Below are 26,190 nucleotides of genomic sequence, written 5' to 3'. Positions count from 1 at the left end.
TATTCATTAGAGACAGAGAGAGAGAGAGAGAGAGAGGCAGAGACACAGGCACAGGGAGAAGCAGGCTCCACGCAGGGAGCCCCATGTAGGACTCCATCCCAGGATTTAATCCCGGGACTCCAGGATCACACCCTGGGCTGAAGGCAGGTGCCAAACTGCTGAGCCACCCAGGGATCCCACCCTGAATATTCCTTTTTAAAAAGTGCTTACTGTTCTTGTTTCACAGACTTTATATTTTCTTTTATCTTTCATTGGATATGTATTATGGTTTGTCTCTACCCTAATTACTTCTGATTTCTGTCTAACCTCTTTGTTATTCACTTGTTTTGGTTTCCCTCTTTAATATTAAATGCTTTCCTCAATTGCCTCAAAATCCTTGTTTATAAAAAAAAAAAAATCCTTGTTTATATTTGAGAACAGAACTCTAAAAAAAACCTAACTGGAAGTATAGGGGAGGAAAAAATTTTTCTCTACCCTTCTAGGTGCTTGTGTGTGGTCTATTAATTATGTTCTCATTAGATTAACAGGAGAAAAACAAAATTGGTTTTATATATACAGGAGTCCCACAAAAGACAGTCAATCAATTGAAGTTTATATGCCATCATGAGCAAAGGAGAAGGAGGCAAGGGTCTGGGCTTCAAAGGGAAGAAAGACAATTCACAAGAAAATGGGAAGAGCAAATGTTTGGTAAATAAGTGTTTGCTATACCATGCAGAAACAATGGAACATAGAGAACACTTTGAACAAATAGGCCCTGCTGAGCTCCCCCTAGCTTAGCAGATCTAGCCCATACTCTTTGTAGTTATCTCTGGTGATAGCTCTCATCCTGGACCAGGCCCTCTATCTAAATTCTTTTAGGCGGTTGAGGAGAAGGTAAAAATCTCTTCCTGAATCTTTGAGCTTTAATCATCTTTTTTTTTTTTTTTTAAGATTTTACTTATTTATTCATAGAGACACACACAGAGAGAGGGGGATAGGCACAGGCAGAGGGAGAAGCAGGCTCCACACAGGGAGCCCAACGTGGGACTTGATCCAGGGTCCCCAGGATCAAACCCCAGGCTGCAGGTGGCGCTAAACCGCTGCACCACCGGAGCTGCCCGAGCTTTAATAATCTTCAACTCAAAATAATCAGCATGCCCAAGTGGCACATCCTGGAGAGACTCATTCTGAACTTCAGCAGCCATATATGTTAGTGGGGCTTGTCTACCATGGGCCACACTATAGGTGATTGGAGAGGCATGGATATTTCATGAGAGCCTCTAATCTCTGCCAATTTTTAATACCTTTCTTTTTTTTTTTTTTAAGATTTTATTTATTTATTCATGAGAGACACAGAGAGAGAGAGAGAGGCAGAGACATAGGCAGAGGGAGAAGCAGGCTCCATGCAGGGAGCCCAATGTGGGACTCCAGGATCACGCCCTGGGCCGAAGGCAGCGCTAAACCGCTGAGCCACCCGGGCTGCCCTAATATCTTTCTTAGTCAGTTTGGACTGCTATAACAAAAATACCATAGACTGGGGGGCTCAAACAACAAACATTTATTTTTCACAGTTCTGAGGCTAGGTCTGGTGTCAAGGTGTCAGCATGATCAGGTTCTTGGTGAAGGCTCTCTTCAACAATGATTGACTGTTCATTGTATCCTCACATGGAGAAGAGGAAGAGAGGAAGCAAATTTTCTCCTGTCTCTTCTTATAAGGGCACCAGTCCTATTTATAGGAGCTTCATCTTCAAAACCTGATTACCTTTCAAAGGCTCCACCTCCGAATATCATCACATTGGCATTCAGGCTTCAACATAATGAATTTTGGGAGGACACAAACATTTAGTCAATAGCAGTATCCATAGGTCTTTTCTCTTGAGCTGGATGGTTTCTCCAGAGAGGAATCTTCCTCCCATATGGGGTCCCTGTTTCCAGCACAGTGCCTAGCTCACCTCAGCTGGGTCTGTGTACCTGAGTCTATGGCTGATAAATCTAGTCATGCACTTGGGTAGTTGAAATAGCTGGGATTTTTTTTTTTTTTTTTTTTTTTTTACCTGCACCTTTTCAGCCTCACACTGCACCTCAGCCTTTGGAGGTACCTGCCTCTTCTCATTTCTTAGGATTTTTAGAGTTCTGAAGAAGAATACCTTCATTGCCAGACTTTAGTTTTTGTGTTACATGAAGTTAATAATCACTAATCTAGCTACTTTCCACAGTGGACATCTGTTGTCTCCTCATCTATTGTCTATGTCATTTAGGCTATCTGTCTTTTACTAATTAATTAATTAATTAATTAATTTTCATTTTGGGCAGTTTCAGAAAGGAGATAAAAATATGTTCAATCACCATTTTAAACTTGAGTTGTTTCATTGAGTAAGTTTGTTTGTTTGTTGTTTTGTTTTAACCATATCATATAGGAGAAAGTTAAAACCAAAGAGGCTAAATATCTTGCCTAAACTAGGAAGTTGGCAAAGAAACTAGCACTTATTCTTATGAACCTCTTTAACAAGGGATAGAAGACAATGTTATAAATATCCACAATAAAGACGACTACAAGGAACTGTTGGTGGCATGAATTACCTTTCACTGTTGTGAGCTGTGTAACTACTGGGACCTTTCGGTGCTGCTGTGAACTTCCAGAACCCGTATTTCCATCTTGCCTTCCCTAACCTCTGCAGCAATATCACCAAAACAGACTTCACTTTAAAATGACGAGTTACAATGTAGTTACAATGTTTCTTTTTAGACACTTAAAACAATCAAGCAACATAGAGGTTTCCAGAAAAATTTCTTATAAATCACTTTTTATAAGTTTCATGTTTCTACTGTTGGCTGATTAACTCAGGATGGTTTTGTCCTAATTGAGAATTGGCTTTCCAGTTCCTATAATTTTTGTTTTAAATTTCTACCTTGGGTTTTCTTTTTTTTTTTTTTTTAATTTGTATTTATTTATGATAGTCACACACACAGAGAGAGAGGCAGAGACACAGGCAGAGGGAGAAGCAGGCTCCATGCACCGGGAACCCGACGTGGGATTCGATCCCGGGTCTCCAGGATCACGCCGTGGGCCAAAGGCAGGCGCCAAACCACTGCACCACCCAGGGATCCCTACCTTGGGTTTTCATCTTTGTTTGTAAGCTTCAATTAAATATGTAACAGATGTTAAAATGCGAAGTTATGTTGCCACGCAAAAATAATAAATGTGAAATTTCAGGGTGAGAAACCAAAGCACCATAGGTTTTCACGTTTTCAGAGGAAACGGTTTAGAACCTATTCTAATTTTCCTACCCATTTTAAGGCGTGAAAGGTCCAGAGAATGGAAGGGGGATTTGTGAAAAATTTTTTGGCGGAATTGTCATTATCTCATGAGCCTGCACCCCTTCCCCATATAAGGTGTGAGAGTAGTTTCTGTGTTCTTCATATAAAGTCTAATGAAGCTTCCACAAAGAATTGGTAAAGCTTCTTACACAGAGATCTTAATTTGTGGCCTAGCAGTTGGGGGCACAGTAGACTGAGGTCTGCTCCTGCTCAGAAAACAGAGTTGACAGGAAGAGCTACCACTTGCTTTGGTTGGAGTGCAAAAAAAAATCCTGCTCTTTTTTGGAGTTTGTTAGGACAAGGGAGGTATGAGTTCTTCTTATGGACCAGATGTGGACAGCACCCAACAGTCAGTATGGGTAGTCTTGGGTCTCAGCCACTAAAGCTGCCTTGAGTAGTAAAGGCATTGCAGTAGCAAGAAGCTGAAGGTGAATACCTTCAAGACAAAGCAATGCTAAAAACCCATCTTTCATAGTGATAATCCTGCAATTTATCAAGGGAAGAGGGAAGTACTGTGTATATTGCAATCCGCTAACCGCCTGGAGTCAGTGTCAGACTCTACAGGTTTAAGGGCATGCTCCCAGTAAGAGTGCCTTTACTTAAGACACTGCCCGCACTTTGGAGGTACCCAGCTTACCTGCACTATTGACTAACTGGCTATACATTTGGAGTTTTCCATTATCCCCTAATTATTTGCTATAGTGCTCACAGAACTCAATAAAATGCTGTACTTATGATTATGATTTTATTATAAAGGACATCGGGTGAGTTCTGGGAAACAATGCAAAGCTTCCACACCTGATCTTTATTGAATTAGGATCTGTCACTCTCCGCACATCAATATATTCACCAAGCAGGAAGCTCCACTGAGCCTCTCTATCCAGAGTTTCTATTGGGGGTCTTACTGCATAAGTATGATTGACAAAATCATTGGCCAAGTGAGTGAACTTAGTTTCCAGCCTACTTCCCCTCCCCAGAGGTCTGGATGACCCAAAGTCCCAGTTCTCTGATCCCATAATTGGTCTCTTTGGTAACCAGTTTGCATCCCAAGGGCCTACCAATAGTCACCTCATTATCATTACAAAGATTCTAGCATTCAGGAAATTCCAAGAGATTTTAGAAACCCTGGGCCAGAAACTTGGGACAAAGACAAGATAAATTATTATGCAGTAAAAGACTCAGTGCCCATGAAAGAAAGCACCAGGAGAGTCATCCAGAATGTGAAAAATCAGCTGATGATGGTAATAGTTCAAGTAAGACCTTTTCCTACTTCTCTTCTCTTCCTTTGTGGCAGCCATGGAGGGATAACACTTAAGGGAACAGAGAAACCAAGATGCCAACTGAGTTCCCATCCGTTATCCCACACCAGGCTTCCACCTTGAACCAAACTCAAGCTATGTGAGGCGAGAAGATTTGACTTTAAATAAAATTCAGAGTTTTGATTAGCCTTCTGGACTAAACATTCTAATTCCTGTATTTGGTCTGTGATTGCCCATTACAGTGACCATAGGACCTAAGAGTGAAGAACAGAAAAGTCAGGGATTTGGCAATAATTTTCATTAAGGATTGGGGTAAAATTATCCACACTAAATGAAATTTAAAAGAAAGATGAAGTGAAAAAAAGTAGGTGAGTGTTGGTTAAGTCGTGATTGGTGCTATTCAATATACCAATTTCAAATACTTAAATACACACAAAGAAGAGTGCATTTAAAGCAGCATTTCTGGGACACCTGGGTGGCTCAGCAGTTGAGCATCTGCCTTTGGCTCAGGGCGTGATCCTGGGTCCTGGGATCCAGTCCCGCATCGGGCTCCCTGCATGGAGCCTTCTTCTCCCCCTGCCTGTGTCTCTCTCTCTGTCTCTCTCATGAATAAATAAATAAAATCTTAAAAAAAAATAAAGCAGCATTTCACAATCTCAGCACTCTTGCCATTTGAGATGGTGCCATCCTTTATTATGGGGTGCTGTCCTGTGCACTTAGGGTGTTTATAGCAGCCCTGGCTTCTACCCACTAGATGTCAGTAGCTCTTCCCTGTACTCCCCACCAGTTGTGACAACCAAAAATCTCTGGGTAGGGGGGTGCAAAATGCCCTCAGTTGAGAAACACTGATTTAAAATAATGCTTTTTTATGTAAATGAGTTTTTGTGATTCAAATAATCATTTTCTAATTTACTTGTTTTGAAAATCCGGGTGGTCATACATCATATTTTTTTAAAGTAGGAATAGCTGCAATCCTACTTTTGTAGTTGTTCTCATGCTGAAACAAGTTTATAGAATTTTTGTGGAAAATTTGTCTCACATTGGTCAGAATCACTGACGGAATTTGGGACCAGTCAAAATGAAAAGTCTGTTGTTTAATAACCATATTATGTTTACAATGCCTTTAATCTTATTATATGAAATTTACATAATATTAATGCTGTCTTTTATTTTGTGAAATAAATTTATTGTTGGACTCTTTTTTTAAAGATTATTTATTTATTTATTTATTTAATTTTTTAAAAGATTTTATTTATTTATTCATGAGAGACAGAGAAAGAGGCAGAGACACAGGCAGAGGGAGAAGCAGGCTCCATGCAGGGAGCCTGATGTGCAACTCGATCCCGGGACTCTAGGATCACGCCCTGGGCCAAAGGCAGGCGCCAAACCGCTGAGCCACACAGGGATCCCCTATTTATTTATTTTAGAGACAGAATGAGAGAGAACATGAGTGGGAGGGGCAGATGGAGAGGGAGAGGTAATCTCAAGCCCCAAAGCAGGGCTCCGTCTCACCACCATGGAATTACGACCTAAGCCAAAACCAAGAGTCCAACACTTGACTGTGCCACCCAGGTGCCCCTTATTGTTATTGGACTCTTATGACAAAATATTACTCAAGGAAAACCCTTTGTATCATCTGGTGCTAGGAAAAAACTTAGATATATCTTTAAAAAAAAAAAAAACCCAACCTGTTTCTCAAGATAAAAAAATAATGGGAACAACCATTTATTTCTCATTGATACATTGCAGACGTGCTTCACAATAGCATTGTGCTAATCCTCACAGGATCCCAGTCATATGTTATCCACATATTACAAATGTGGAAAATGGACGCTCACAAAGTTAACCTGGCAAAAGTCATGCATTTACTAAGTGAAAGAGCTAGAATTAGAGTCCATGTGTAGTGAGATCAAACCCTTTCTCTTGGGATGCCTGGGTGGCTCAGCGGTGATCCCCGGGGTCCTGGGATCAAATCCTGTATCACACTCCTGGTGGGGGGGCCTGCTTCTCCCTCCGCCTGTGTCTCTGCCTCTCGCTGTCTCTCATGAATAAATAAATAAATAAAATTTTTAAAGATTTTATTTATTTATTCATGAGAGAAAGGCAGAGACACAAGCAGCGGGAAAAGCAGGCTCCATGCAGGGAGCCCGATGTGGGACTCCATCCTGGGACTCCAGGATCAGGTCCTGGGCTGAAGGCAGGCGCTAAACCACTGAGCCACCCAGGTATCCCAATAAAATCTTTAAAAAAAAAACAAAAACAAATCCTTTCTCTTTTCACTCTTAAATTGACTCCTTGGAATGTACAAATACACAAAATGTTCCACTGAGAAGACTAAATTCTACATTTAATATCTTCATTAAATGATACTCTCAAGAAGGAAGGCAATCCTGCTATCTACTATATCAGTACTGTTTACTCAGAATGTGGTCTTCAGCTGGTGCCAGTCTGTGACCTATTGATTACTGGCCCACAAAGTACAAAGCTGAGATTAAGTATTTAGAAACTTTTATAGCAATTAAATATTGCAATGATATCCAAGTGTATAATTTCATTGAACAAAGTCTAGACAAGTTCAAGTGTTGAACTCAACACAGTCTCATGGGCATATGGTGAGGATTGTGAACTATTTATAAGAGTAGGACTACATATTCCTCTACAGAGACTGAAATATAAAAGAAACAGATCCTTCACTACAGATTGTTTTACCACTATTCTAAAACGACATAAATAAACCAATTAAGACAGTTCAAAAATTAGTGTTAATATTTCCATAAGATTTTTTTTGGGGGGGGGGGGTCCATAAGATTTCTTAATGACTATTGCACATTCTCCTGAGTGCAAGAAGTAATGTGACAAGTCTTGCATGCAAGTCACTACAGACTGTAAGACTTTGTGGGTAGTAATGAGTGGACAAAGACAAAAAATGTTGTGGAGCCCTTGTGTATGGGAAGGATGAGGATGTTGATAGACTAGACAAGGAGTCACAAATGTGTGTTCAGGTAGCTGTCAAAACTTTTCCAGATTTAGTTTGAAAAGGAGAAAAACACATAGTGATAAGATGATAAACCCTGGAAAGGCCAGCACCAACAACAGGTAAGAACTATGTGATTCACAGGAACAAGGTAGGTGGTTACACACCAAAGTGAAGAAACCTCAGGAGAGTTATGGGGATGGTACACAACAATCTTCAGAGAGACAACTCAATGAGGCAATGGATTATGTTTATAAAATTTCCTATATAATCATGTGCCAATTCTGTCTTGGCTGATCTGGGGCTAGTAGGTAGAGATAAGTGAGGACATTTGACTGGATCTGGAAGTGTGAGAGAAGAGAAAAAGGCAGCTCTTTTCAGGCAGAGATTGGTGTCTTAGATTGGCATCAGATTCTCAGTGATAAATTTTACATAGAAAATTGGAATTTGGGCAGCCCGGGTGGCTCAGTGGTTTAGCGCCACCTTCAGCCCAGAGCGTGATGATCCTGGAGACCCGGAATCGAGTCCCATGTCGGGCTCCCTGCATGGAGCCTGCTTCTCCTTCCGCTTATGTCTCTGCTTCTCTCTCTCTCTCTCTCTCTCTCTCTCTCTCTCTCTCTCTCTCTCTGTCTCTCATGAATAAATAAATAAAATCTTTAAAAAAATGGAATTATTTAAAAGTTGTGTTGATTTTGTTGCCAGAGAGGGTTATCTATCAATTGATCTATTATCATCTATCTGCAATCTACCTCCCTTCCTAACTCCTTCCTGTCATCTATCCATCCATTTATTCTCCTTCCCATCATCCATCTATCCACCCATCCATGCATTCATCATCCCTCCATCTCTTTATCCATCCAGTCTCATTCTGCAAAGCACTTACAGTAAAAATAAGACATACTTTTGTAAGAATGGGATGAAGAAAAGATGGTAATCTTTACCTTGATACGATGCTAAAATATTAACCATGTGAAATTCTGCTAATGAAAAAAAGTAATAACTTCAGAAGACAGATAAAATGTAAAACACAGTGCTTAAAAAGGTGAGGATGTTGACTAGAAAGATCCTGATAAGTCTTAAGATACTAACTAATGTGAAAAATATTCCAATTGCCATCATTATTTTAATTACCTTGTCAATAGCCTGGCAAAAATTTCTTGGTATAATTTTTGATATGTTGTAATACAGAAATTCTTTTTTTTTTTAAGATTTTATTTATTCATGAGAGACACACAGAGAGAAAGAGGCAGAGACACAGTTAGAGGGGAGAAGCAGGCTCCATGCAAGAAGCCCGACATGGGACTTGATCCTTGGTCTCCAGGATCACACCCTGGGCTAAAGACAGTGCTAAACCGCTGAGCCACCCGGGCTGCCCTACAGAAATTCTAAATAGAAATAAAAGCTATTATTTAAACTTCTACTAATTTGCCCCAGGGCAACTTTCTACTGAAAATTTTTTCCTATGAAGCATTATAACTATGTAATATATGTATTGATTTTTTAAAAGTAATAATCTTACTCTGTCAAATGCATTGAAACCTTACATTTATTTCAGAAGTGTTATGAAAGGATCAATAATTATGTTCTTTTATGTTCTTGCTATAAAATCTTGGAATTCTAATTTATGTTTACCATATTATTTTTACTGGCATAAGAACTGTAGAAATTCTTCATGTCAGATTTACTGGGAACTTTGTAGGTGGCCACAATGCACTGCAATAAAGGATGGGCCTCCTGGAAGGGCCCGTTGCCACTCAAAGATCTCCACTCGACTCTAAATACTGAGTGATGAGGCATTTGAGAATAAACTATAGAAATGTTTTATTAAGCACAAAATACTACTTATAAAGGTACTAATCTCTGCAACTTATGATATTGGATGGATGGATGAAGGGTTAATTGAAGGCTGGATAGATAGATAAGATGATAGTTTTCTGTTGCTGGACAGCAAACCATCTCCAAACTTAGTGAATATCTGATGTACGTTCATCATTTTGTACACGCATGAGTATATACATTCCCAGACGTGGAATTGTGTTTGTGGTTTTCATTGCTTTAGAATAGTTTTTATTTGAGTAAGAGTTTTTCCTGGACTTGCTGTTTCCTGGAGGTTCATGTGGGGTAAGAAACCAGGGCCGCATTCTAGACAGATAAGTTTTTCTTACAATTGTTTTTTTTTTTTTTTTCTTTTTCCATTTGGTATTTTTTTTAGAGTTGACCTCTAAGAGTCAGTGAACTGGGGCAGCTGTAGGGTTCCTCAGAAGGAACACTCCCCTTCTCTCACCCTAGCCCCTGCCAAGTGCTCTGCTCATGAATACAGACTACTTTCTACAAATATGGCTTGTCTGAGCAATCCCTTGTCGAGGCCTCTCCTTGGACTCCCAAATGGGTCTAAGAGACCTCCTACCTCCTGCCTGCCCATGCCAGCTGGTACTGCTGTGGATGGTGGTTGGCCTTGCACTCAGAGGCTATCCTAACCCCTACTAAGTGTCCTCACCAGTGCTGTCTCACAGCTGCAGCCCTGAGTGTTCTCTTTGATGTCTCCTGCCCAGGTGCTCAATCCCCTCTGCCTCTGACAGTACTCTCATGGGGATTTTGGCTATCTTCTCATTGTGTCACATTAGGGGTGATGCTTTTGCTTTTGCTCCTTGTAGTGTTTTGGTGAAGACTGAGCTGAAAAGAAGAGAGGCTTTTACTCCCTGTATTTGAACCAGAAGTCAGAACATACTTTTGAAGTGTTAATTCAACAGACAAAACTTTCCCTCAGTGACTTTCCCTAAGTCATTTGTTTGTCTCATGAATCTGCAATTTGAACAGGACTCAGAGAGAATGGTTCCTCCCTGTTCTACACAGCATCAGCAGTGGTGGTTTGAGGCTGGAGGATCTGATTTCAAGATGGCACACTCACATGACTGAGTTTTGATTGTTGGCGACCTCAGCAAGGGCTAAGAGTCAGCTTTGATTCTTTCCCATGTGGGTTCCTTTTTGTGGCCTGAGCTTTTCATTGCATGGTGGCTGGGTTCCAAAGGAGAGCAATCTCCCATAGAAAGAGTGCCAGGCAAAAGTTGTATAGCTGTTCACGACCTAGCCTGCAGAGTCATAAAGCACGACTTCCACCATACTCTATTACAGAGTTGCTCAGTCTCCATCTCCACACTATTGCAATTTCGGGCCACATAATTCTTTGTTGTGGGGCTGTTCTGTCTACTGTAGGATATTCAGCAGTGGTAGCACCCTTCCCACCAGTTTGTGATGACTAAAAAATGCCTCCAGACATTGCCAAATGTTCTCTAGAGAAGAGAACACCACTAGGTAAAAACCACTGCTTTATTTTTTGAGGCAGTCACAAAGGCCTGCTCAGTTTCCATCTACTTATAGGAGAATAGCAAAGTTTTGGAAAAGTATGTAGGACAAAGAAATATTTGTGGCCATTTTTGGAAAATATAATTTGTCACAGTAACCTTTTATCTAATGCTATGGGCGGAATGTATCTCCTCCCCCACAATTTATATGTTGAAACCCTATTTGGAGATGGGGCCTTTGGGAGGTAATTAGATCACAAGGGTACAGCTCTTAGGTGGAATTACTGCCCCTAATAAGAGGAGACTTATCAAGAGAGGGCTTACTCCTTCCCTCTCTCTGTGCCCCATGGGAGCAAAAACAGGAAGAGGGCTTTCAGCAGGAAGGCCCTCAAGTGATGGCCTCTTGATCTTGGACTTCCCTGCCTCTGAGACTGTGAGAAATAAATTTCTCTTATTCAAGGCACCTATTCTATGGTGTCCTGTTATAGCAGCCTGAATTTAGACAACCGAAGAGTGTAAATTTTTTCTATATATTTTCTGCGCTGATTATTAAAAATGTTCCAGAGCTATGGCGTCATCTTCTTATTACAAAGATGCTTCATTCTGAATGTGCCATCTTGATAATTTTGTTGACACCTCAATTAGAGCAATACTCAAGGCGAAAGCCCTTAATATCATTAGATTAAATTATTTGCATTATCGTCCAAGAAATTGGAGCATTTACCTTTATCTTGCCTGTTATTCCCAGGCTACAAATTTGTGATACATAGACGTAATATCTTTTCATTAATTTTCAATCTTCATTGATTATTTTCTGATTTTTTAGAGCTACTTAATTCCCTTTCTGTGCTTCTACTGTCAGATCACCTTAGTGAAACTTCTCTCTCTAGTCTATGAAACTTAGTCACATTTTCATGTGTTTTCTCTAGTTTATCAGTGATTCTGTTGTGCAGCATCAGAATAAAATAAGTATATTAGATGCCTATTTTCATATTGACAGGAAGTCTGAAATTTTAAAATTCCTAGTTTAAGAAGTAATTGGAAGTAGCAATTTTCTCTTTTAAAGCAGAACTTAAAGCGTTGCCCCAAAAATATTTAAAATTTTCATTTAGAAGTATTCCCTCCTACAGATCTATCCAGTGAAAAATGCCCTGTACCATTTCTTCTCTAATCCTTCCAGTAGTACCATGACAACTCCCTGAAGAAGGTTTGAAGGGCTATAGAATGTGGGCTTTTCATTCTCAGTTTCATTTTATAAAAAGATTTTGAAGGATATGACTTCATTTCAAAACTTGTAAAGACTTTCCATAAAAACCTATCTCATGCTTTTGAAAAATGAGGCTGTCTAACATTTCTGAGTATATTCTATGTAGATTATCTCATTAAATGTCTGTAAGAACTCAGTGAGTGCTTACTGTTATTATCCTTTTTTAATAAACAGGATAATTTGCCTCAGGATGTTCATCTTATTAGTGGCAGAGCTCTGATTAACTTGAGGGCTCTATATTCCCAGCAGTCAAATGGAGACAGAAGCTTGGCTACATTGTCAGGCTACTCTGTGTGCTTAGGCTTAGCATTGGAGTGGGGAGGTTGGGGGAACTAGGCCAGATGAACCAGTCAGGAGCCACATGAGTGGTTATTTTTCCTAATTATCCTTTGCTATGTAAAATACCACTCCAAAATTTGTGGCTTAAAACAACAGTTGTTTCTCATGATTCCATGGGTTGGCAACCTGGATAGTCTTGCCTGGGATTACTCATATGTTCACAGTCATCTTGGATCGGGTTCTAGATGCCTCACTCACATTTCTGGCTGATGGTATTGGCCATTAGCTAAGGTACCTTGACTCTCCTCCACGTGGCCTCTCCCTCTCCGCTAATTTAGAGTAGACTTTTTCAGTGTGGTGATCTCCAGGTGCCAAAAATGAGAGTTGAAGCTGCATCATTTTTTGTGGCATAGGCTCTGGGACTGGCACATTCTTTTGGTCAAAGGAAGTCACAGGCCTCCACCTCTGGATGGGAGGTGTAGCAGTATTGTGTTGCAAGGAGGCATGGATGTAGGGTATCATAATTTATGTGCATGGGGGGCATTACTATAACCATCATCATAGTATTTCTATATCAGCTATATACTGCTGTATAAAATATCACCCCCCTCCAAATTTAGGGGCTTACAGCAATGACCATTTTATTGCTCATAAATGTGTAGGTCAGAAACTCAGGCACATCTTGATAGGTTTTGCTTTTCTTGGGTCCACATGGTGCTGACTGGGGCAGTCAGCTCGAACTGGAGGGCCCAAGATAGCCTCAGTTACATGTCTGGTACCTTATCAGAGATGTCTTGAAAGATAGGGTTCTGTGTGAGCTGATAGGGCCTCTCTCTTCTCGTGGTTTCAGCTGGGCTCATGCATACGTCTGGATCCTTGGTTTTCTCCATGTTGCCTTTCCTTCTATGTGGTGTCTCCTCCAGAGCCTTCCTCATAGCCTCTCTCTTGAGTTGGATAGACTGGACCGTTTTCCATAGCAGCGAAGCTCCAAGAGTGAGAACAGACATACTTAGGCCTCTGATGACCCAGGCCCAGAGTTATAGTGTCACTTCATGCCCTTTCAGTCAAAGCAAGCCATGAGGCCATCCCAGATTCAATGGTGGGCAAGTAGACTTCACCTCTTGATAGGAGGAGGAACATGATTTGTACAGGGATGAAAGGAACGATTGAAGGCTATCTTTGTGAACTAGGTACCAGAGTGTTCAACTGAATGTGGAAATATGAGAAGCTAGGGTCAAAGGGTTAGTCTAGGCTGATGGCTACCCAAAGAGATTGTACCTAAAAGCCAAAATGACTCAACATTAAGAGAAGGCAACTATGCATGAAGGAAATACCAAGATTCCTTTATTTTTTTTAAGATTTTATTTATTTATTCATGAGACACACACACACACACACACACACACACACACACACAGAGGCAGAAACATGGGCAGAGGGAGAAGCAGGCTTCCTGCTGGGAGCCTGATTCAGGACTTGATCCCAGAATCCTGGGATCACAACCTGAGCCAAAGGCTGATGCTCAACCACTGAGCCACCCAGGCATCCCAGGAAATACTAAGATTTCTATCAAGCAGCAAATCAAGTAGAAGGAGACAATATAGGACAATGGTGGAGAAAGTAGGTGGAATATGTTCTGGACATGGTGTTACCATGTTAGCTGGCTGTGAGGTGATCAAACAAGAAGCCCTGCAACCTCTGTAGCCAGAGGGAATATTTAACTGTTCCATAGGAAGCACCAAGGAGATCCATGTGTCTTCCCCAAAGCATTTTGTCCAGATCAGACTAATGTGGAATTTATCCTCCCACCAAAAGAATGAGATCATAAAATACCTCTTCCATCACCACAGCTTGGGCAAAACCCAGAAGCAGATGGCCAGACAATATGGAAGCTCTAATTAGGGAGAGAAAGCTGCAGGGCCACCAAAATAGAAGGAGACATCTTCTGTTGGTAGTAACTAGGCAGTTGTAGGCATTTTGCAGAGTGTTTTGGAAGAAAATAAAGGCTTATTTTGTCTGAGTGTGCTATACAAGGTCCAGGTGAAATTTTACTGCTTCAAGTGCCTTTTTTTTTTTTAAACTATCCATTCCACATAGAAGTATTTTTGGTTTTGATTTTTGAAGATTTGTTTTTTTATTTTTTTTAATTTTTATTTTATTTATTTATGATAGTTACAGAGAGAGAGAGAGAGAGAGAGAGAGGCAGAGACATAAACAGGCTCCATGCACCGGGAGCCCAACGTGGGATTTGATCTCGGGTCTCCAGGATCGCGCCCTGGGCCAAAGGCAGGCGCTAAACCGCTGCGCCACCCAGGGATCCCGATTTTTGAAGATTTGAACAACTTCTGATATTCCTGACTTTGGCAGAACTGAAGGCAATAAATGTTTTCAATTTTATCCATTTAATATTCTGTGTCTATATAGACTCTCTCTTCAGTCCCAAGGGCAAGTATTTTCATGACAGCAGCAACAACAACAATAAACAAATATTTAAGAGAAAAGTTTACCTTTTTCAATGTATATTCACATTTATTATTTATGTTTTATCTTGTCTTACTGGTCAGTCTGGGTTTTCCATCGTTCATGACACTCTGGAATATCAGAAGCTGTGAAACAAAATGGTGCTACACACATCAATTTCCTTTTAATTATTTGAGCATTTGATTATTTCCTGCCCTAGTTTACAAGTCCACTATTTTTAGTAAAAAGCAAAGAACATCATATTTGGAAGCCAAAATTTAATTAGGACCCATAAATGCTAATTTTGTTCTTCCTCTAATGAGAAACATTACTTGTTACTGTATGTGTCCTCGTTAACACACAAGATGAAAAGTAGTGGTGATATCTGTTTAATTAGATTATTAAGGTTTGTTCACAGCTAATGAGTACAGTGCTCATCAGTGGGTTGACTTAGAGCAGGAGAGAGAAAGGACTGGACTTGTCCCTTGCTAACTCTCTCCCTCTACCTCAGCCTAGGAGCTGCTGTAGAGTGTGGCAGTAAAGAACCCTGACAGTCCCCAGATTAAGGAAGGTTCAAGTCACATGAGATAGGCCCAGAGCAGATCCTTTTTTATGTGGCCTAAGGCTATTGCTCCTTCAGGGATGTGGAAGGGGTCCTTGTGGTGAGCTGCTCTGAAGTTAAAGCTACATTGGCTTCACAGAAGTGGCTCCTGCTGGGACTGGAAGACCTGCAAGGGCTGGACCCCTGTGGAGCAGAGAGAAGTGAATGGGAAAGAGGGCTGCAGAGAGGAAGAGGTAGGGAGCAATCTCTCAGGAGGATCACCTTAAAACAAAGTATAAAAAGTCAGTCTTAGCTTATAATTTAAAGATATTGTGGGACGCCTGGGTGGCTCAGTGGTTGAGCATCTGCCTTTGGCTCAGGGTGCGATCCTGGGTCTGGGGATCGAGTCCCACATCGGGCTTCCTTGCATGGGGCCTGCTTCTCCCTCTGCCTGTGTCTCTGCCTCTCTCTGTGTCTCTCATGAATAAATAAATAAAATCTTTTTTAAAAAAGTTATTGTTTTATCAAACTTTTGCTTATGAATCTTGATATATTTTTATTTTTAGGTTTGTGCTGGTTCACAATGTAAAATGAATTTGTTGCTGTGAGTTATGCTAAAGTAAAGTTTTACAGTACTTAGTCTCAGGAAATTAAGGGTGTGGGGAATAAATCCCTATTTTAAAAAAGAGTACATAGGCTACATAGACTGGTTACTTAGCCTTCCCCTTCTCCCTGAGTTCATATAAAAGTGAAGAAAATCAATTACATAGCAGGTAAAATATGAAGATATTTGGAAGTGCACAGAGAATTAACTGAAATTTTCACTTTTCATGAGGTGTTTGATGATAAGATTTTGTTTGATGTCCCTCTGAGTATTTAATATTTGGGGGATAAAAATCTCTGGGTAAAATCTAAATGTTTCAAGATGATACAAAGTTAGTTTGGAGAAACCTGCATATTTAGGTGAACTCTAATAGTAAATCAGATTTTACTTAATGCCAAATGTTATATTAATAAATGCCATAATGCTGCCATTGTAAATTTAAACCCAGATGAGCTTAAAACTACAAAAAGTTTCATTGTTAATAATTCATCAATTTCTTCTCTTTACTAATGTTTAATTTTTGTAAGATCTTGATTAAACTGCACAACGTTAGCATCTAACAGATTGTTCTTTTTTGAAATAGTCCTTAATGTATATTGGTATACTGGAAATAGCATCCATATTTTCATTCAGATAATTCCTGTTTTTCAGATTCTCTAAAGACACCAAAATTTAAAATTTAACTGCTTGACTTTAATATGCTTTTGTGATGTGGCAGGATTTTCATTGTACAGCTGGACTTGTTAGATCCAGCTGTGCCTGAAGCCACAGTGGTATGGGTACGCCAAATCAATGTTTTGGTAGCTTAGAGAAGTGCATAAATATAGTGGACTTTGGTAGTTCTTTTTCTACTTCTGAATATAACTTGGGTGAAGGAGCCTTCATTTGAAATTTTTATTTAGCTAATTAAAATATCAAATGCTTCTGTGACAAACTCAAGGCAAAGGAAAATCATATCCTTATTTTTTGAAAGGGTAGAGGAGGCTTTTGGAGGGAGAGGTGGAATATTTAAATGAAAAATATCTCCAGCCTTTCTTTGCGGCCTCACTATCTTTCTTCATTCGTATTGATGTTGTTTGCTTGGTAACTGCCAACTCTTATACTAACATAATAGTGCCAGAAGCTTTCATGTTTTAAACTCTTTAAGGGCTCACACAGCCCTGTGAGGTGAGGCTTGTTATTACCTTCATTTATAGATGAGGAAACAGATAAAGTTGCCCAAAGTCACACATCTATAATGAACAGAGGTAGAGCTTGGATAAGCCTCTGGGTCCAGTGTTTTATCTCTAAATCCATTCATAACACCATCTGTTACTTAGGGATTGAGCTCTGAAGAGCCAGCCCAGATGAAAGAAAGATTTTTCTAGGGTACATAGAATTGATGGCAACAAGCAAATTTTCTGTTGAGTCATTTCAATTGTTCTTAGAAACCACAGATGTTCAGAAAGGGCTTTAGAGATCATCCAAGCCAAACCTTTCATTTTTACAGACAAAGTAACCAAGACTCAGAAAACCAAACACCACAAAATCAAAATGTGGTAAAAACAAGTTTTCTTTTTGAAAATGACTCTAGAGTCTCACAGAAAATGAGTTTTAATTTCTATCAAAGATTCAAAGCTAAACAAAAGAAGAAATTTCTTCATATTCAGAACTGTTAAGCATTAAAAAGAAGAAATTAAAGAAGAAATTATGGAATCTTTTCAATTTCCCTAATAATTGAAGAAATGTTTGCCTAAAACAAGGGCGATAAACCTGGGATAAGTGGTTATCTGTTGTTTTCTCTGCTTCCACTGACTCTTTTCTTAGGAATGATATCTTGATTTTTCTCAGGGGAACATTCCCTCAGATGCCCTCTGTCCAGGCCTGTGCTCGGGTGAGGATGATCGTGTCCATCCTGACTGATCCAGGCTTGGCCAATGAGAGCTGTGCATTGCCTTGGGCACAGTGGTTGGTTCGGGGTTGGGCACAGCACGGAGGCAAATCTGGGAATATGAAGGAGGCATGATTTTTCATTCAGGTTTATGAGAGAACCCCCTTTGGGGGAGAGCCTACTTGAAAATAGAACCAACACAGAGAAAGCAAGGGGATAAGGGGGCATCATTTGAGCCACTGGATCCAGCCCTAAGTCCAAAAATCCTTGCATTTTTGGATACTTGAGTCTCTATGATTGTAGTCATAGGGGATGTTTATTGAGTGCTTCTTAAGTATCAGGGAATGCTGCAAGAGCTATATGTGGGTGGGGGCAGCCCTGGTGGCTCAGCGGTTTAGCGCCTGCCTTCAGCCCAGGGTGTGATCCTGGAGACTTCGAATCGAGTTCCATGTTGGGCTCCCTGTGTACTTCTCCCTCTGCCTGTGTCTCTGCCTCTCTCTCTCTCTCTCTCTCTCTCTGTGTCTCTCATGAATAAATAAATTAAAAAAAATTTTTTAAAAAGAACTATATGTGGGTTACCTCATTCATTTCTCAAGACAGCGTTGTTGAGATGCCTGGGTACCTCTGTGGTTGAGAATCTGCCTTTGGCTCAGGGCATGATCCTGGGGTCCTGGGATTGAGTCCCACATCAGGCTCCCTGCAGGGAACTTGCTTCTCCCTCTGCCTATGTCTCTGCCTCCCCCTCTGTGTCTCTCATGAATATATATATATATATATATATATATATATATATATATATATTCAAAGATAGCCTTATTAAACACTTACTATTATTATTCCCATTTTAAAGGTGAGAAAATTGTGGTTTGGAAGAATCAGATTGGTACCCTAAGGGCACAAAGGTAATAAATGGTGGGCAGGAACTTGCTCTCAGCCCATCTAAATCTTGGACTTGGATTTTTAACCATCTGCATTTTCATTCAATTCTAAAAGATAGTTGGGACTCAAAGATTAGAAACCACTCTCACCCACTTTTGATAGAGACTAGATAATTGCTCCAGATCTTTTTTATAACTATAACAATTCTATATTGTATTGCTTTTCTGTTTTGCAAAAAATGGCAGCAGATTTCATTTTAAGTCTACATCTTGGTTCATCTGGACAAACAGAGCGCTTTAATCTTGTTGAAGTGATATTTTTCCTCACAAATTCAAACCAGTCTTATTTTTCTGTTGATGACTAAACTATTAATAATACTTTGGGTTTTGGAATTGCTTGGCCCATTTTTAAACATTGCAGCCTAAAAGGCAATGTAGACAATTTCTCAGAGCTAAAGGAATTGTTCCTCTATTACCAGGCCCTTATTTCCTGGCTTGCTGCTTCCATCTTTAATGATGGAGTGGTTCTTTTGATGGTGGCTCATTTATAAAGCAGTTACATTTATGAAAACTCCTAAATGGGCATCGGTGCTCACAAATGGGAAATGGCTCTTTGGAGAATAATGGTTGATTACTTGTTCAGTGAGAGCAAAGTTTTCCATTTCCACAAAGAAGAATTTTTAGGCTGTTTATGAAATTTCTTTCAGTGCTTCAGTATCTGGAAACTTCCCAGGGCAATTTCAGACAGGTTTAAGAGAAAGTCTGAGGCCCCCAAAAGAATGTTCACAAGAGGTGTTTTAGGAGGTCTGTCTGGAAGCAGAGTGTTCTCAGCAGGCAGTCAGTCGGTGGGGAGGAGGAAGCAGCTGGGATCCTGCATGGCCTAGGCAGGTCAGCAGTGCACTGCACACAATCCCTCACCTTTCCTCCTCCTGCCTGTCTTCCCTTTTTATTTCATGAATATTTTTCCAACCCCGAAACAGCGATAAGTAAGAAAGTGGGCTGTGATCAGTATTAACAAAAAGGAAGGAAAGGTGAGCTGATACAGCATGCCCATCTCCATTCCATGCATTCCTCCATTTAGATTACACCTTGCTCCTGTACACTCCAGCTGTGGTTTCTCCTACTTTACCGAAATGTTACAAATAACTTTTTCTTGTTTAACATTTTTTTTGGTATTTTTTTTTCTTAATTTGGGAAAAAAATGTACAGGTATAAGAAAAAATCCAAATGGTACAAAAAAATTTATAGCAAAAAGTTTTACATCTCTTCCCTGATCCAGCCCTCAACTATCTTTTGCAAAGGTGACTATGATTACCATTTTCTTTTTTCAGTTAAGGACTTGATCTTTCATGGAATTCCATTCTCTATTTTAAGATTAGTAAAACTCCTTATTGATGGTGTAGGAAAGACTTTCTCTGTGTTTGAACACAAAACTCAACTGAGTAAATTTAAAGACCAAATTGGCTATATTCAAAGATTCAGCAGGAGAGTGAGGTTCTTGTCTCATGGAGTTGAAGAAAATCTCACAAAGGAGAGTGAGCAAATTGATAGAATTTGATTAACAAGGATACAGAAAAAGCTTGGGAGTGAGAGGGTTCCTTGGCAGGTTGCCAACAGTGGGCCTCCACCAACTGTCTTTTATTTAGAACTGATCAGAGAACTTGTAGCCTTAACATTCTTATCACATCTTGGTTTGAATAAGGACTCGTAATAATATCTTTAATGGCTCACTTCTTCTTTGGGATCTGGTCATAATGTGATTGCCATTGCCAAAGACCCCACCTCTGGGCAGGGCGGGTGGCTCAGCGGTTTAGTGCTGCCTTCAGCCCAGGGCATGATCCTGGAGACCGGGATGGAGTCCCACGTTGGGCTCCCTGCATGGAGCCTGCTTCTCCCTTCTGCCTCTCTCTCTCTTCTCTCTCTCTCTCCCTCTCTCTCTCTTTCTCTCTCTCTGTCTCTCATGAATAAATAAATAAAACTTTTTTTTTTTTTTTTTTTTTTTAAAAAGGCCCCACCTCTGATGCCTAGGGAAGGGTAGTCTGGTTTGTTTCCTAACTCTGGTTTCATTAAGCCTCAGCATTTCTGAGATTTGGGAGATGATTGCCAATATGTATCTTGGTGGGTAGAGATAAAGAAAGTTTCCAGAGGAATTTTTATATGTTAAAATAGACTTATAGGACCCCGGCAGTGGGGAGGGGGGTCAGGCTAAGACTGATTTTTGTCCTCAGCAAAGTATTAGCATTAAGGCAGCCGAGTTCCTAAAGAAATGTTACTCTGCTGGTTTCAAAGACTTGTCAATGGGCTATAAATAGTAAGGAAATTTAATTTTCCTCTTTTGCCTTTGTTTCCCACATTTAGTGACACTACCATTAAGTCTTGGCTTCCTTTTGTGGGGCCAAGTGACTCCATTTTGAGACTGTTCCTTTTTTTTTTTTTTTAAGATTTTATTTTATTTATTATAAAATCTTTAAAAAACAAAACAAAACAAAGGAGTGAAAGACTATTAATGGGAAGGTGAAAGGAGATGAAGGAAATGAAACACAGTTTGCCCTGTTATGCAGATAAGGTAAAGAGGAATCTCTGTAATGACTCTCTTATACACACTGGAAGTTGAGGAGGAGGTAAGGAACTTTTCCTGAATCTGTTGGGTTTTGATTGCTTCTAATTCAAAATAATGTTCTTGTCCAAGTGGCCCATCTTGGGGCATCCTGCCCTTGGCCCCTACAGACCTTAGAATAGATGAGAGGTATGATAGTTTGCAACAAAATTTGTCTGGGTATGGTGTCCACATCTAATCTTCTCTCCTGGGATAAGGAGCAATCCTCCCAACTTATGACAGTTTGGAAGATGTGTCTTTAGGTCAAAGAAGTGGAGTTCAGAGAAAGCCTTTCCCTGCATTTGCTTTTCTTCGTGTGCCTGCAGCTCAAAACAATTCAATACACTGAAGTCCCACATTGTTGGATGGCATGTCCTGAACTCCTACAGTGGACATTAAGTTTTATTCGGTGTTGCTTTTGTTTTATTTATTTATTTTTTTAAAGATTTATTTATTTATTCATGAGAGACATACAGAGAGAGGCAGAGATATAGGCAGAGGGAGAAGCAGGCTCCCAGCAGAGCCTGAAGCAGGACTGGATCCCAGAACCCGGGATCATGACCTGAGCTGAAGGCAGCTGCTCAACCTCTGAGCCACCCAGGCATCCCAGTGTCACCTTTTTAGAGTAGGCTGTGATGAACATCTTTTTGCTCATACGGGAACATTTCTTTAAGATAAATTCCTAAAAGATGAATTGCCACGTCAAATCAAATTTTTAACTTTTAATAGATACTAAGATACTTTTAATAGATACTTCCCTCAACGAAGTTATAGTGATTTAACAATCCTACGGTATATGAGAATGCTAGTTTCCTACACAATGAATAAATTGTATTGTTATTTAAAACAAATCTTAGCTATTCTGATTGAAGAAAAATTATATCTAATGGTAGTTTCATTTGCATTCCATTTGAATGAAGTTAAGTAATTTCTAGGCTTTTTTTTTTTAATTTCTAGGCATTTAAAAGTCCTTTGGAATTCTTTTTTATCACTGTTCAAAATTTATTTGGTATTTTAGTTGGTATGACAGATAGTTGGTTGCGTTGTCTTTTTACATTATATGGCAATGTACACTATATTCTGACATATATAGTACACAAAATAGATCCTTTGGAAGAGTTATGCACAATACATGCAATATTGAATTTATACATTGGATCCCAGGATGTGACTGAAGAAAAAAAGATGGATGAGGCTTATTGGGTATTGGGGTAAAGGAATCAGAAGTTACAGAACACAGTAAATACACATCTGGTTTGAGGAGTAACTGCAGCATATATGACATTGGCAGGGGTGCCTCCGAGATGGTGGAACTATATTATGTTAACCAGCTTAGGAATACACAAGACAGGTGTCATCCAGCATCAGGGTATAGCTGCAGGGTTTTGTGAATCATTCCCATTTGTAATTTTAGGAAACTGATGTTTTTCTTAGGCCATTTTAATATTATGACTTGAGTAACAGGTCAGATAATAAGGACAACATTTACAACCTCCAACTAAAATCTTGTTGTAGTCTAGACAGTGACGTGGTACACTAGAAAATTTTAAAACTGCAACTCCTCTTGGATCCTCCAAAGTGTATCTGCACTCTTCTTCAAACAGGCCTCTTCCTCGGAGTCAGAGTCACCTTCACAACATAGGAGATTCCATTCTGTTCCAAGATGCAAGGAGCACTAAGGAAGACATCTTTTATTCCATAGACACCCTTAATCACAGTGGAAATTGGATGCACCCGCTTAAGATTCTTCATTATAGGGATCCCTGAGTGGCGCAGCGGTTTAGCACCTGCCTTTGGCCCAGGGCGTGAACCTGGAGACCCGGGATCGAGTCCCATGTTGGGCTCCCGGTGCATGGAGCCTGCTTCTCCCTCTGCCTGTGTCTCTGCCTCTCTCTCTCTCTCTCTGTGACTATCATAAATAAATAAAAATAAAAATAAATTTAAAAAAAGATTATTCATTATACTTTCTGCCAAATCTGCCACAGACAGTCCAATGGCCCAGGAAGTGTAGCCTTTTAGTTTGATCACCTCGTAGACACTGTCAACCACCTGTTTGTGAACCTCTTTCCACTGTTCCTTATCTGCATCAGTGCCTAAGTCAGGGTGCAGATTTTTCAGAGAGACATCAGCAACATTTGCTCCACTCCATACAGGCACACTGGAGTCTCCATGCTCTCCAAGGACCCACTCATGACAGCTTACTGGGTGAACTCCCAGCCTTTCCCCCATTAGGTAATGGAACCCAGGGCTGAATCCAGATTGCAACCACTTCCAATAACGCGGTTTTTGGGAAAGCCACTTATCTTCCAAGCCACATAGGTCAAGATATCCACTGGATTGGAAACAACAAGCAACTTGCAGTTTGGGCTGTATTTGACAATATTAGGAATGATGAATTTAAAGATGTTCACGTTACACTGGACCAAATAAAGATGACTTCCTCCCTCTTGCTGAAATGCCCCAGCCGTAATAATAACCAGCTTGGAGTTTGCAGTCACATTATAATCTTTGCCAGAGACAATTTTTGGTGTTCTAAGGAAAAGGCTGCCATGCTGGAGTTCCATCATCTCTCCCTTCAATTTGTCTTCCATGACATCAACAAGAGTGAGTTCATCTGCCAAGTCCTTCATTAAGATACTGATGGCACAAGCCATGCCAACAGCACCAACCCCAACAACTGTAATCTTATTCTGGGGGATATGGTCTTCCTTAAGAAGATTCTGAATCAGCTGATCCTTGAGATTTGCCATTTTGGACTTAGAACCAAAAGGAACTGGGAGTGCACGTCTTGGGTGTGGCTCCAACTCAGTCCTTTGGAATTCTTTTATTGTTGTTTACTGCTTCTTCCGGTTCTGTGCCCATTTTCTTTTGGGCTTAGTGATTTGGAAGAGTTCTCTATAAATTAAGCAAATTAGCCCTTTTATAGTTATATGTGTTGCAGATATGTTTTTCCAGTTCTTAGTTTGTCTTTCAAATCTGTTTATAGTATCTTTTAAAGTTTATGTTGCCAAATTTATCAACCTTTTCTTTCTATAGATTCTAGATTTTGCGATCAGGACTAATGAAGAGGTCTTTATCAATCGACAAATTCAGTGACCACTCCTTCTCAATCCCTATCTAGCATTTGACAGTTCTCCATTCTCTTCTTCCTCTTTCCTGGTTTTTTTCCTAACTCTTTTACTACTTCCAACTTTTCTGGATCCTTCTACTCTTTTCTTTGACTTGGACATTCTCAAGTGTACATCTGTTGGAAATCACCATGAATGACAAAATCTGATCATAGAAATTTAAGCAAAAATGTAGAGATGTTAGAAATCTATTAAATTATTTCACTTAAATGGGTCATGTAATACGCACAGGACATTGAATTTAATAATCTCAACTTTACCATTTTAAGAAACAATAAGACTACTCACATGGGATTACGATGCTTATTGGTTATTTAGTTTATTTATTTATTTAAACCCCACCTGTGTTCAGGAAAGATTTCAGGCAAAGGGAAGATTACATGCAAAGATTCCTTAGTAAAATGAATAAAATAGAAATACCCAAGAATAATGGCATAGTTAATTCTCAATTAACCTAAAATATAATCTTTTTTAGTAATGTAGTGTAGGGGAGGAAAAATAATTTTTCCTTTACCCATCTAGGTTTTAGATGGCTATAAGAAGACAGACTAGCAAGATAAAAATAAACAGAAATTTAGTAACATGTGTACTTCCTGACCTCCATTCCTTCGTAAAGAAGAACATTATTTAATCTTAACCAGAGAAAGAGATTCAAGGTGTAACAACCCAGTGTCATCATTTGCATCTCCCTTCTTAATGGGCATTGGCCTAGGTAAGTATTCTCAACCATCTGGCAACATTTTTATTGTTACCACTGGGGAGTGCTACTGGCATCTAGTGGTTAAGGTCAGGGATGCTACTAAACATTCTAATAATCACAGGACCTCCCTAAAACAAAGAATAACTCATTCAAAAATGTCAATGATTGAGAAACCCTGGTTTAGATAAAAGAAAAATAGGGCTGAATGGATCCTAAATCTAGAACAGAGGTTGATAAACATTTGATAAACAGACGTGAAAGATGCTTATTTCTGAGTTAAGTACATTCTGATTTGATTATTTTTCCTCAAAATATTAGCAGAAATGCTCCATTCACTTGAGAATTCTAATAAGTTGAAATTTTACTGTACACATCTCCATGACTATAGTCATCTAACCTGGGGATTAGACCACTGTGGTATTTGTGTCTGTTGTCATGCATACTCTTATCTCCCTTGTGGGGGTAGAAAAATACTTTTCCCTTCACTCTTCTAGGTTCTTAGCTGAAACCCCTCTGTATTAAAAAGATTAAACAGGAAGAAAACCAAAAAAAAAGTTTAATAATGTGTATCTCTTGTATCTCCATATCATGGAAGATATCCAGGAAAACTGGCTATCTTGCCCCTCCCAATGGCCAACACCATCACCTTATATATAATCTCTAGCTAAAGAAAAAAGAGGATGTTGGGGGGGAAGGTGGGGAATGAGGAGGGCAGCAGTGATGGAAAGTACAAAGTACAGTAAAGCAGGGTATGGTTATTGTGCAGATTTAAGTCTGCTTTCTCCATTAATAAGAATTTCTAGAGATTTAGTCATCCCCAAGTTCCTGGTATAGGGACGGAGACACTCTTACAGATGGAGATTTCCCTTTAAATATAAATGTCTTTTACAAAAGAGTAACTTCTTTTCCTTTTTCGTATGTCTACTGTTTATTAAAAATAATCAGCCTAAAATAATCCTTTACGTCAAAGAGGCATATTTCTGGGTGGCAAATTCTGTTTCCCTTCACACTCTTTTATAACTAACCATAGTATTA

At 39.7% G+C, this 26,190-nt stretch overlaps 1 protein-coding gene and 1 long non-coding RNA gene across 2 annotated transcripts in view; one reads left to right on the top strand and one right to left on the bottom strand.

The window, feature by feature from the left end:
* Positions 1-23,540: 23,540 nt before the first annotated feature.
* LOC112678374 (L-lactate dehydrogenase A chain-like) lies at positions 23,541-24,127 on the bottom strand. Its single transcript, XM_049103692.1, has one exon. The coding sequence runs from the start codon at positions 24,075-24,077 to the stop codon at positions 23,556-23,558; it is 522 nt and encodes a 173-aa protein (XP_048959649.1). The 5' UTR covers positions 24,078-24,127; the 3' UTR covers positions 23,541-23,555.
* An 854-nt stretch (positions 24,128-24,981) lies between these two features.
* Positions 24,982-26,190, top strand: part of LOC112678611 (uncharacterized) — a 33,711-nt gene continuing 32,502 nt past the window's right edge. Inside the window, exon 1 of the long non-coding RNA XR_003147704.3 lies at positions 24,982-25,167. This is a non-coding gene — a long non-coding RNA (uncharacterized LOC112678611). The remainder of the gene's footprint in view (positions 25,168-26,190) is intronic.

This window comes from Canis lupus, chromosome 29, assembly GCF_003254725.2.
Source record: "Canis lupus dingo isolate Sandy chromosome 29, ASM325472v2, whole genome shotgun sequence".
NCBI lineage: Eukaryota > Metazoa > Chordata > Mammalia > Carnivora > Canidae > Canis > Canis lupus.
Note: the sequence above shows the minus strand (reverse complement) of the source record. Positions and strands in the feature narration are given on the sequence as shown.